General features: G+C 49.9%; 1 protein-coding gene across 1 annotated transcript; it reads right to left on the reverse strand.

The window, feature by feature from the left end:
- Positions 1-749: 749 nt before the first annotated feature.
- On the reverse strand, positions 750-11,624 carry LOC138520067 (acidic mammalian chitinase-like). Its single transcript, XM_069632594.1, has 10 exons — positions 11,593-11,624; positions 10,398-10,599; positions 9,618-9,674; positions 7,014-7,185; positions 4,821-4,945; positions 3,819-3,942; positions 3,277-3,462; positions 2,659-2,778; positions 1,695-1,836; positions 750-1,056 (listed from the first exon to the last, which is right to left on the reverse strand). The coding sequence occupies exons 2-10, from the start codon at positions 10,529-10,531 to the stop codon at positions 824-826; spliced, it is 1,293 nt and encodes a 430-aa protein (XP_069488695.1). The 5' UTR covers positions 10,532-10,599; positions 11,593-11,624; the 3' UTR covers positions 750-823.
- Positions 11,625-13,043: the final 1,419 nt, after the last annotated feature.

The raw sequence follows: 13,043 nt of genomic DNA on the forward strand, positions 1-13,043 counted from the left end.
GGGCAGAGGCGCTGTCACGGGGTTCAATAGGTGACCAGTTGTTTAAGATCGTTGTCTTCCAATCTTTTATGAATTTCTGGGGAGAAGACAGCTTGGTTTGTTCACATGATACAATATAATAAAAAAACAGATATATGTTTGTTTTGATACAGTCATGCGTAGTAGGGACTGCCCACTTCACCTTTTGTGACCGCTAGAGAGAGCTGTTACCTTATAAATATATAAGGCCAGATTTAATATTATAATTTCTCTCCTCGTGCACTTTGGCCTCTGTACACGGGCCTTCACACTAGTTTACCTTTAAAACACAAACTGCATCAAAGAAACCAACTCTGGTACCTGGGGGGGGGGGGACTTTATGGGTTGACATGTGTCCACAAAGATGTGTACGTTTGTCGGCTACTCTATCAATTTAGGTATTTAAATATTACCAAATAAAACTATAATTCATTTAATAGGTTTTGTGAGCTTTACTCATAGCTTGGTGGCTGGTCATTATCCCGTGATATCAGCCCCCGTCTCACTCTATAAGGCTATATTAATGTCTGTAGGTTTCTTGCTGTGAGTTCCAGCTACAGGACTTGTGAGTTCCCGGAGAGAGGTGGCACGGATGTGCTGCTACCATAGAAGGCTGTGGGGCTGTGTTTCAGAAATGTTTGAATGTGTGTATTACTCCACCAGCTAACTCTTTCCACTGGCACAGTACACCCTGGCTTCTGCGCACAATCACTGACACAGGGGACACAGTCTGGTGTGATGCAATGCACGTTTAATGCTTATTATTCTCCCATCTTAATCATTCTTGGTGACCTTTCGGGGCGCCTTAGGCCCAGTTGCAGCAGGAGCAGCTGGCATCGAAGACCAGGCCGGTGGCGCAAGCCTCGGAGTAGGTCTTTCCGTTCACGCAGTTATAGAAGCTGTTCTTGCTGGTTGGGTTTGGGTAGAGGCCGCTGGCTTTGCCGACACAGAACCCGCTGCTGCTGCCTCCGCCACCACTAGGTGCTGCGGTGGGGGCTGCAGTGTTCGGAGACACGGTGATGGCTGGAGACTTGCAGTCTGGAAAGAAGGGACACAAAAGAAATGGTTAATGTTTTGCCCTCCTTCCTTTGCCAAGCCAGAGGTTTCTAGTTATGAGAAACAGGCATTCATTTTACAGGCTGCTATTACAAAGACGTTGGTCCATGAAGCAATGATCGAACCAGGTATTAGAACTTGGAGGCTAGTGACCCCCTGGGGCTGTGTTTGAAGGTTTGTCTTCAATCGAGGCCAATGTTGGTGGGTACCAGAGGCGTATACAGGGAAGGGCCTGAGCGGGCAAGGCCCACCAGAAATTTGAAAATGCCCATTCAGCAGCGCTGTGTGGGCATTTACAGATGTTAATGTCACTGCGGTGGGCCCAACTACATTAGCTTCAGGCCCCACTTGTTAGACAATCCTGGTTACGCCTCTGGTGGGTACCTCCAAGAGTAGGGTGCATAAGACAACATTTAGGGGTGTAGCCTCCCTGTCTATGCCAACGTTCTGTGCACTTTGCCATTTCGCTGCCCTAAAATAGGGATTTGGCAATGCCATCAACTGTGCGACAGGATGACTACCAAAGCAAATCAGGAATGATACTATATTTCCAAGAGGAACTTGTAGAAAGTCCCTGTCGCGATGGCCGGTCCTTGAGTACACTCTGCAACAGCACTTACTTGGGGAGCTGATGCCCAGGGCTGTCTTCAGGGTGTTCATCATAGGGTACGGGCCCTGGCCACAGAATTTTCCACTAAAGTCATCCAGAGGGATGGCCCACACCATGGCACCTCCAAAGTTGTTCTTCATCAGCCACTCGGCCTGTTGGAAGTGGAGAAAAATACAGTCATTGGCTCTCAGAGGCAGAGAAGCATTTAGAAGCCGTAGTTTAGAAGAAAAACTGAAGGCGGAAAATGACTTATGAAAAAATGCAAAATTAAGGCATGTGAATGGAAGGAAGACTCATGAGAAAGACGGCGTGTAAGGCAGAGACGGTGTTTTGATAAAGAGAAGAAAGACTTGAGAAAGACGACGTGTAAGGCACAGATGTTTTAGGAAAGTGAAAAAATACTTCTGAGAAAGACGACGTGTAAAGAAGACATGGTGTTTTGGAAAAGAGGAGAAACACTTATGAGAAAAGACATGAGAAAAATGACATGTAAGGCAGAGATGGTGTTTTGGGAATGAGAAGAAAGACTTCTGCGAAAGACGACGTGTAAGGCATAGATGGTGTTTTGAGAAAGAGAAGAAAGACTTGAGAAAGACGACGTGTAAAGCAGAGATGGTGTATTGAGAAAGAGAAGAAAGACCTGAGAAAGACGTTTAAGTCAGAGACAGTGTTTTGAGAAAGAGAAGAAAGACTTGAGAAAGACGTTTAAAGCAGAGACAGTGTTTTGAGAAAGAGAAGAAAGACCTGAAAAAGATGACGTGTAAGGCAGAGATGGTGTTTTGAGAAAGAGAAGAAAGACTTCAGAAAGACGTTTAAGGCAGAGACAGTGTTTTGAGACAGAGAACAAAGACTTGAGAAAGACAACGTGTAAGGCATAGATGGTGTTTAGGGAAAGAGAAGAAAAACTAATGATGGTGAGCAGAAGAGCTTAAGTAGAAAAGAAGCGTATGAAGCAGAAAGAAGAGAGACTTTACCTTCAGCTGGAAGCTTTTTGGGTTGTCGTAGCCAATCCATTGGCTTCCCTTGTAGGCGTAGGGGACAGCCTGTGGACTATTCCACACAACAGTGGCGCCTTCCTTCAGGAAATCGCAGACCTGAAGGAAACGTGAAGTGTTAGCGGAGGATGATGCAAGAAGGAAGTTATACACGCGGGGCCTCCTGAAGTCCTACTGCAGACCTTCTGTGGAAGTGCTATGCAACGGCATTGCTCCGAGAGGTTACGTTGACGTCTGTGGGGTGCCTGTCCCATGCTGGGCCATATGAGAGGAACACTGTCTAAGGAGTCCTGGATGTGGATGTGGGGGCTGTGTATAACCCTAGCTAGCAGCGCTGTGTAGGAACTGATTGTTCGTTGGACATGGTTTACGGTCATTGTCTGCCAGCTAATGTGTACCAGGATTTGAGCTGGTACTGAATGCCTACAGGGTGTTGGGTGCCAGAATCTGTGCTTAGAGTTACTGCCTTGCGCGTGCTGGGTACTAGGGCTTACGTCTCCAGTCACTGCCTGCAATCTGCAGGGCGTCAGGATTTATGCCTCACGTTCATTATTTGCTAAATTGGTAACTCTTAGAAATGGTTTAAAGATTGCTTACCTCAAAATAGGCCATGAATCCAGCCTCCTGTGTGTAGGGCCCTGCTGGGCCTCCGCCAGAGGTGGGCGCTCCGAGGCCATTGTTGGAGGGGTTGCTGAGCGTGAAGGTGCGGCCATAGATTGGCATTCCAACCATGAGCTTCTCTGGTGCGGCGCCCTGGTCTTTCCAGTAGTTCATGGCGTATTCCTGCATTGGTAAGCCGAAGAGTCACTCAGAGACAGCATCTGAATCCCAGCCCCCATCACAGTCTTTTCTTTCTGTTTATGATTGGGAGTCAGAAATAAAAATAGGACTCCCATGGGAAAACGTGCCTCTTTTCAAGGATGGGCTTCAGGTTGAACTACAAGCCACTGCGGTAAAGCTCAACCAAAACGGAAGATCTCACGCAGGGTTTAAGCGGTTGGTATTTCATGAACTCAAACATTATTGGTTCCTTTCATGCTCACGTGACGTTGTCATGGAAACCTACTTTTGGTATGTGCAAGGGGCTTCCTGTTGTATCCCCTCTGCTAAAAGTGGGGCTAAGGGTACAGTACACTTACCACATTGAAGTAGATATAATCTCCCTGATCGGCTGGGCCCTGGTAAAGGGGACTGTCCTCCCCAGTGAACCCCTCCCAGGAGCCTCGGAGGTCGTAGGTCATCACATTGATCAGATCCAAGTACCTATTGTGGAAAAAAACAGGAGAGTTTGAGTCTGGTGCATTTTTCTGAATTTCCCAAACCATTTTCTTCCAACCTTTGACCAATAGTTTGCAATTGTTGGAGGAACTTGAGATGCAAACTTGTTGGGTGTAGGGGCTCGTACGTAGTGTGGTGTTCTGCCCCTTTAAGGAATAACAAGTCCCTTTTAAGGGCTTGTGCTGGTGTCACATGTCTGTGATCATGTGACCAATATAATAAAAGAGACTACCGGTTTCCCGCTCAACAGCCACTCCACCACACTCCTGCCTGATGTGTGTTCCTTGCATCTCTAGTGCTGCGTCCCAGGCACGTGCCCTTCACCATGGCAGTGTCCTGTGACGCAACGCTGCCCCCTCCCCTGTAACCAGCAGAGCCCCTGCGTGGCACCTCTGCATCAGTGTCCCAGAGCCCCTGCGTGGCACCTCTGGCTGTGTGTGCTGGAATAGCCTGGGTCCCCCCAGGCCATGATCCGACCATGCGACCACGGTCCTACAGGGTGATCCCTGCAATAGTGTGTGTTGGCTAGGTGCACCCAAAAACTGTGTGTCTGGACCGGGTGCCTCCGGGGTCCAGACATATCACTTGTCACATCATTTAGTGAATAAGAAACAATGGCACACACGTAGCACATTTGGAAGAGGTGACATTGAATAAATAAAATATCTATTTACTTTCAGCATTTTAACACAGCGGCCGGTATCTTTACCGGTAGGCAGCTCATGTTCAGTCATGTTAAGTGACTGTGTACACTATTCAGCAGTTAGATGAGAGAAGGTTGTTTGCATTCAGTAATTCTCTAGAAAATGGCGGGTTGCATCGCCTAATTCTCAGTGGTCAAGAAACATGGAGGTCTTACTTACTGAGACAGCTGAGGGACCTGGTACCCGGAAGCAATGGTGGACTTCCCAGCAGACACTGCTGCAGAGATGAGAAGGCGTGGCTTGTTGCTCTGCGTGGCTTCCTGCACGAAGGCGTCATGCATTTCCTGGAAAAGAAGAAGGACGCTATGTGTGGCTCGGAGAGGGAATGGCTCAGACTGGCTCTGGTTGCTGGTTCAGGCTAGACTGTCTCTGGTTGCTGATTCACGCTAGGCTGGCTCTGTTTGCTGATTCAGGCTAGACTGGCTCAGTTGCTGATTCAGGCTAGACTGGCTCTGGTTGCTGGTTCAGGCTAGACTGGCTCTGGTTGCTTATTCACGCTAGACTGGCTCTGGTTGCTGATTCACGCTAGACTGGCTCTGATTGCTGGTTCAGGCTAGACTGGCTCTGGTTGCTGATTCAGGCTAGACTGGCTCTGGTTGCTGATTCAGACTAGACTGGCTCTGGTTGCTGATTTAGGCTAGACTGGATCTGGTTGCTGGTTCAGGATAGGCCAGCAATGACCACTCTGAACAAAGATTTGGGACCTGTACCCAACATGATGTGGAACCCTCCTGCTTGAGTCGTTCTTTGCCATGCATTAGTGCCAGCCAGTGGTGCATACATTTAGTATCTCCCGAGCTAACATTCTGGTGGCCAGAAACTCATGACTTTCTTGAAGCCCAGAGATCTAGAGGAGTCCATTCTTAACGGGCCAGGCTCCAGCCCATATAAAGTCAGATACGGACGTGACAACATATGCGCGGGTAGGTCTGCGAGAGACGGAGGACAGATGTACGGTGTAAACCGATTTCTCGCAGATGGGTTGAGTAATAATACTACTGAGAAGAAAGACGAGGTCAGAGTTTAGAGTTTAGAAGCAAGAAGGGAACTGGATAGCTACAAAATGCACCCTCTCAGCAACACCCAACAAAACACAACATGCCACAGAAATGTAACACAACCTAACCCGCACCAAAAGCAACCCCAGCACACCAGCACACAGTGACAGGTTTTTCCGAACTGAAGCTACCAGCAGCGCATCAAAGCTCTCTAGCGCGTTCCCTCTCCGTCCCACTACCTAAGCTCCACCCAGCCATCCTTCCTTTTCTGATCGACCAGAGCGCCTGGAGACCATGAGAATGGCAGCAGTACGCGGCCATAGCTGAGGTGGGCGTGGCTGTCTTTGGTAGCTCTGAAGGTCTGCAGATGCGCTTTGGAACCTTTGGATTGTGGACTCGATTAGGAATACCAGGCTTGTTTTCGAGTCCCTCAGAGTCTTGGAAAGGAGGGTTGAGCGGGTGTAAAGGATTCTTGACAACTTTTCTAACATTCGTGGGGATTTTCATGGCTTTTGCTGGTGGAGTGGTTTATTGAGCGGGACGTGAGTCCTCGCCTCGCGTTCCCGCTGCACCTCCAAAAACATGTGGGTTCACACCTGGGTGATATTTTCAAGCTAGAGTAAACAAATTCAATTGATAAAGAATTCCCCTGTTTTTGGCACCTTTTCCTTGTGAACCCACTGCAAATCGCCATCGCAATCGCCATCGCAATCACCATAGCAATCGCCATCGCAATCTTTTAGTTGCAAGAGGCATTTACACTTTTCCCACCACGTAGTGCAGTAACGGTGTAAAGGCAGATTACGCCTGCTTTGACACTTGTTTTTTTCCCACTGCACCTTGGAAATTATGAAAACTGCACGGAAGGGCCCGATTTGCACCAAAGAACACATGTCTGCCTCTTTCGTGCAATTTACACTTTGAAGAAAATAAGGTCCTAAATCTTTTAATCAAGACTCATTTTAGCAGACAACAGAAGTAAAGTCATGGACGGAGATGACCACAAAGGTGTCCAACCACTTGTTGAATCAAAACCTCTCTCCTTTGCAGGGGTGCTGCTAGGTCCGGAAAAGATCCGGGGCTACGCTTCTTTCAGGACTGTTGGGACTTGGGGCTAGCTAGCCTTTTGGTTGTAGCCCCTGAGCTTCTATCCACGTCTACAACCAAAACACCTGGGGCTATAGCCCCTTCAGCCTCTCTCCCCCCACCCACCCTAGCAACGCCTCTGCTCCTTTGTGCTTCCTATTTACTGACAGGAGTCGATCCTCGTCAGAGCTGTTGGGGTTCCCGGTCTTACTCGCTGGCGTTCTCCTGACTTTTGCTGAAGAATATGGGGGGGGCTCTTGGCCCTTACCTGTAGCAGAACGGAAAATTGCTGCTGTGTCTGCGGGGGGCTGCCTCTGTCTGAATCTCCCGGGTACTCCCAGTCGATATCCAAGCCGTCGAAGCCATACTGGCGCAGGAACTTGATGACGGAGGTGATGAAGGTCTGGCGGTTCGCGGAACTGGAAACCATGGTGTTAAACCTGTAGGAAAATAATGTTAAACCAAAATGCTTTTGTGTGTTGTTGAACCGAGCAGTCAGTAAAAACTGTCTACGCTACTCTGCCGTTACAGGCCCCCGGTCCTGTGAGTGAACAGGCCAGCAGAAGAGTACTTGTTTGCAGAACTGTTCTGTTATCTTACAAAAGCCTAGCGTTTATCAAAGCACGAAAACAAATTGACCAGTTACACCGAAGACTCTCAAAGTGTCTTGAACAGACTGTATTCAACCAGTGAATGTAATCGTGAGAACATTCAGAAATAGAGGTTTTGTTTACTTTTAAACATTTAAATATTCATAGGTCTAAGGGTCATAAATATGGCTCTACATATAGATTAGTCGACTTGAAATCCATCTCCCAAAGATTGCGATAGAAGTAGGAGATCAATCGGGAGAGGCCAAAATCATGGCATTTCGCAGCAACCTTGAGTAGTTCGGAGTCAATGGAATTTTCCTTTTACTTGATGAAGTCAGGCTGTGATCTCCGCTAGCATATTTGTTCTGAAATAAGTGATACAATGCAAGAACTGTGTACTCCTGGGATACACAATTGGCAGAATCAGTCCTACTGTAGGTTCCAGACAAGCTACTAGTGCTTTGAGGCAGTGCGCCTAGACTATGATACGTAAAGACACAAGAATGCATTTTCTATTCTGAAAGCTGTAAAGTAAAATAAAAGGGGTCTATTTAAGCCCATGATCACTGTTTTTTTTTTAACACAAACAGATTAATTTGTGGTAACTGCACGAAAATCCCAGACTTGCATAAAATGGAAAAGGTTGCTTTAATGTGACAGACCACAGCTTGAAAAAACACACCAACCTGGCTCCCTGGCCTTACAGACTAATGTATCAGTTAACAATTGCCATTGTTAATTGAATTAAATAATTACACAATTTAAATAATTAAACAATGTACTATTCATCCCTTCCTGCCCCTTGCTCCCTCCCCTCCCCCCTCAATTCCTCTCAACCTTCATTCACGCTTTCTCCCCCTATCTTCTCACCGAGGCCACGGCCCTCCTTCTTCAATACTCTTCCCAATGTTTGTACCCCTGGGCTAGCCTGTTCGTGCAAACAGCGCCACCCAACTCCTTCAATGCGCTAGTACCCCTTTTTGCTTCCCCCACCCCTCCTCCAAAGGGCAATGTCCCTGGCAACCCCTCATTCCTGTTCCTTTCCCCTTTCCTCCTTCAACACCAATCTTCCTCCAACCTACTCTAATGACCTGCAGCACAGCTGACCTGCCACATCAACAACAACACGAAACCTTTAACATAACCATTATCCAAGTCTAACTGCCCCGGCCTGTCACACAGCGCCACCATCCCGCCCCCTTTATACTCAATCAACCCTAATCCCCTCATTACCTGAAAACAAACAAAAAACAGGGGAAAAACTTGAAAAAACAGACCCCACCTACAGATAAAAACAACGGGCAGAAGGGCGGGGACGAATAATGATGATAATGTGTTATTTATATAGCGCCTTACTCCAAAGCGCTTTACAGAGCACATATTTACATACAATATCACCCACCCGAAACTGGTACTCATTTATCGACCTCGGAAGGATGAAAGGCTGAGTTGGCCTTGCTGGGATTCTAACCTGCGACCTGCAGATCACGCTCAGATCGCAGCAGCGAGCGCTCAACCCGCTGAGCTATCTTACCGAATGTAACGTTGCCAACCGTTGCATGCCCCCGAAACTTCCCTGCCCATTCTATATTCTGGAAGGGGGTTCGCTGTACGCAGGGCAGCTCGCCCAAAATCACCCCGGAGGGAAGCGCTTGCGCGTACCCCCCGGGATCCCCTTCTGGTTGGGGTACAAATAGAGGCATAGGCCGAGCTCTTTCACCCTCATTCTGATCCGTCCGCCCTAGGGCGCATTGGGTCCGAGTCAATGCGTCTTGGATGCCAAAGGCCAGGGAGCCAGAGGCTGCTCAGGGTTTTGCAAAGATGCTGTGAGTCAAGAGATCCCCACCGGAGATCATTAATCGTATTGGTCATGATAAACATGGCGGCCGCCATTGTCCACTGATTTCTGTGGTACAGGTAAAGTGGACACATTCATGAGAAATCCGGCCACCCTGAAGGGAGGGACACTACATGAAAAGACGCAGAATGCGCGTATGCCCCCTTCCCCTTCTGCATCGGCCCCTTCTGCAATAAGGGCCTCCATGGAAACAAACACACATATATATATATCTGTCGTGCACCCTCATATTTCATCCAGCTCCCCCAGATAAGCACATACTGTCTGAGACTCACGAAGTTACTAGGAGATTCTGTGAAATGTGTGGCCTTCATTCACAGGGCAAACAAACAGCTGCGCAATTGAGAAGCAGCGAGCCTCCTTCCTGAAAGCCCCCCGCCATCCGTCAGTGCTCCTCTCTCATGGCTTTGCATGACCTTACCCTGATGTCCCGTAATTCCATCCGCCGACGGAGAGCAGCGTGGTCAGTTCCGGGTTACTGTGAAAGAAAGAAGCACACAATGGCTGCGACTACCCAGGGCCTTTGCCAGTTGGCAACATTCAATCCAGTTAGTACATTAGGGGCTGCTGGCGGATGTTTGGAGAGTGCAGGGCGCGGGACCAGGGGTGACGTAGGCTGAGGAGTGAAGCCATAGGGCCCATGGTGCTGAGTGCCAACCTCCCTGTCCAGAGGAGGCTTGGAAACGCCACTAAGCTTGGTGATTCCTGGAGGGGACTTGGGCTAGTCAGCTGAATATTCTTCTATGGGGGCCCTTCCCACCAAATACAATGCGATATGTCTCAATAGTGTGTAACAAGGGGTAGTGTTTGCCATCAGCGTTCTTGCCCCTGTAGTACTGGTAAAGGAAAGGTTACTACAGAGCTTGGATTCCCAGGAGAGACTACCCTGGCCACTGCCTCTGTGTTTCCCTGCACATCTGTGCTGCCACCATGTTTGAAGGAGGTGGTCCTCTTTGAAGAACCACCCTGGACACTGCACCTGCCCTATTTATTGAGACGCTTGGGAGTGGGATGACTTCTGAATCTGAAGCGTGTAGATGTGTGCTGAGAAGGAGGCGCGCCTGGATGTGTAGGGGTCGCGCGTTTAGTGTCGGCGGAGTCGAATCGCGACGGCGCAGCTGCCTGTATGTATGGGAGGGTGGGTTGGGTGCAGAGGAGATGGTTGGTCAGAGAGTGGGTGGATGACTCTATCTCTACTCACTAGTTCTTCAGGGCATTGAAGGTGCCGTAGAGGGTGACGTCATTCCATTCGAAGGTGGCAATCTCGTTGTTGGTCATGGTGGCGAAGGCGTAGATCAGGTGAGTACAGAGACAGGGGTCCACATTGTCGGGCATGAAGGTTGCAGGGCTGGGGTAGTACTGAGCCCAGTTGGTGAAGTAACACACAAGCTTGAAGGAGGAGGCTATAGTGGAAATGGAAACAGCAGACACATTATATAAATGCAATTCAGAAAACTACGAAACCCTGGCTCAGCACTATCCTACTAAACACATTCCACTTTCCTAAAACCTCACTCCTCAGCCTCCAAATACAGCAGACTCACAGCACTACCACAGCACCCAAGAACATCCCATATAGACCCACCCATCAAAGCAAGCCCTGACCCGTCCTATCCAGAAGCAAGCCCAGCACACTGCCACCAGAGTTTCCACACTGAAGCTGCCACCAGCACAGCCAAATACTCTCAAGTGCTAGCGCTCTCCATCCCGCCCCTCCCCAGCCCCCCTTCCTTTTCATATCCCCCTGAACACGGCAGCAGTGCATGGTTAAATCTCAGCTACATAACATGACATGTATAGTGTGAGCCATGGGCTGTCCCTGTTAGATGCTTTGCTGATGAGACCCTGGGAGTCCATGATACGTGTATCTAACCTCAGAGACATGAGCTTGCACTCACTGCACTCTGCAAAGACAGCGGCTGCAGTTCCGTGCCTGCCTCCAGAGACAGGTGGCCGGCACCCAATACCCCTTACCTGCCTCCAGAGACAGATGGCCGGCACCCAATACCCCTTACCTGCCTCCAGAGACAGATGGCCGGCACCCAATACCCCTTACCTGCCTCCAGAGACAGATGGCCGGCCCCCATGCCCCACAGGTAAGGGGTGACGCTCACTAACTCCCCCGCCCCCCTCCTGTTACCATTGAGATGGGCTCCCCATCACTGTCTATTCCACACAAGCAAGGGCTCAAACTCATTACAGCCAACACCAAGGGGGGAGGGAGGAGCGGCAGGGGGGGGGGGGGCTGAATGCCCTCTCCCTCAACGCAGAGGCGTGGGCGAGCTGGCAGCCAAGCCCCCCGCCCCCCAAGGACAGGGCCTCCCCTTACCCCACAGAGAAGGCCACAGAATCCTGCAGGAGAACTGGTCTGGGAAGAGGAGCGGAGAGTCACTTACCCGCCTGCAGCGAGAGCAGGAGCGCCAGGCCTGTGGGGGAGAAGGAAGGTCACTGTTAATGCCTCGGTCATAAAGTGCAGAGCAAGCATGTCATCTTCTCCCACTTTCCCTTTGAGAGATCAGGCCACGGCCACCACGTGGCGAGCACCTCATTCCGCTTAGGGGCCACGCGGCCACCGCCGCATCTTTGGGGTCCAGGGAAAATAGCCAATTGATGTTAACGGATCCAACGCTTAACGACGCACACATACCGAAAAAACACATCATTTATTAAACATATAGATGGGGGGGTGGGGTCAGGGATTACAAGGTGTGGGGAGGGGGTTGCGGTCGTTTTATAAACAAAGAGAAAAGGGAGTCAGGGGAAGGTCCCCCAAATAAAAAATAAAAAATCGACATTTTTGTCGGTATTTCAGCGTCGTTAACATTTTCTTCTTTAAAACATTGTTCGATGAAATCACGTAGATCCGTATCTTTTTCTGGGGTGCTCAGCCACACTTGGGCTGATGCATGTTTTTCTGGGTACGCAGCCACACCCATTGTCATAGCTGCTGTGGGGTGCACTCACACTGGGGCTGGTGCATGTTGGGTTTTTCTGGGGTATGCAGCCACTGGCATAGCTGCTGTGGGGTGCACTCACACTGGGGCTGGTGCATGTGTTTCTGGGGTATGCTATAGCTGCTGTGGTGCACACTCACACTGGGGCTGGTGCATGTGTTTCTGTGGCATGCAGCCACACCTAGTGTCATAGCTGCTGTGGGGTGCACTCACACTGGGGCTGGTGCATGTGTTTCTGGGGTATGCAGCCACACCTAGTGTCATAGTTGCTATGGGGTGCACTTACACTGGGCTGGTGCATGTGTTTCTGTGGTATGCAGCCACACCTAGTGTCATAGCTGCTGTGGGGTGCACTCACACTGGGGCTGGTGCATGTGTTTCTGGGGTATGCTATAGCTGCTGTGGTGCACACTCACACTGGGGCTGGTGCATGTGTTTCTGTGGCATGCAGCCACACCTAGTGTCATAGCTGCTGTGGGGTGCACTCACACTGGGCTGGTGCATGTGTTTCTGGGGTATGCAGCCACACCTAGTGTCATAGCTGCTGTGGGGTGCACTCACACTGGGGCTGGTGCATGTGTTTCTGGGGTATGCTATAGCTGCTGTGGTGCACACACACAGGGGGGCTGGTGCATGTGTTTCTGGGGTATGCAGCCACACCTAGTGTCATAGCTGCTGTGGGGTGCACTCACACTGGGCTGGTGCATGTGTTTCTGGGGTATGCAGCCACACCTAGTGTCATAGCTGCTCTGGGGTGCACACTCACACTGGGGCTGGTGCATGTGTTTCTGGGGTATGTTATAGCTGCTGTGGTGCGCACTCACACTGGGGCTGTGGGGCTGGTGCATGTGTTTCTGGGGTATGCAGCCACACCTAGTGTCATAGCTGCTCTG

Source organism: Ambystoma mexicanum, chromosome 13 (assembly GCF_040938575.1).
Source record: "Ambystoma mexicanum isolate Mex_15411 chromosome 13, UKY_AmexF1_1, whole genome shotgun sequence".
In the NCBI taxonomy this organism is placed as follows: domain Eukaryota; kingdom Metazoa; phylum Chordata; class Amphibia; order Caudata; family Ambystomatidae; genus Ambystoma; species Ambystoma mexicanum.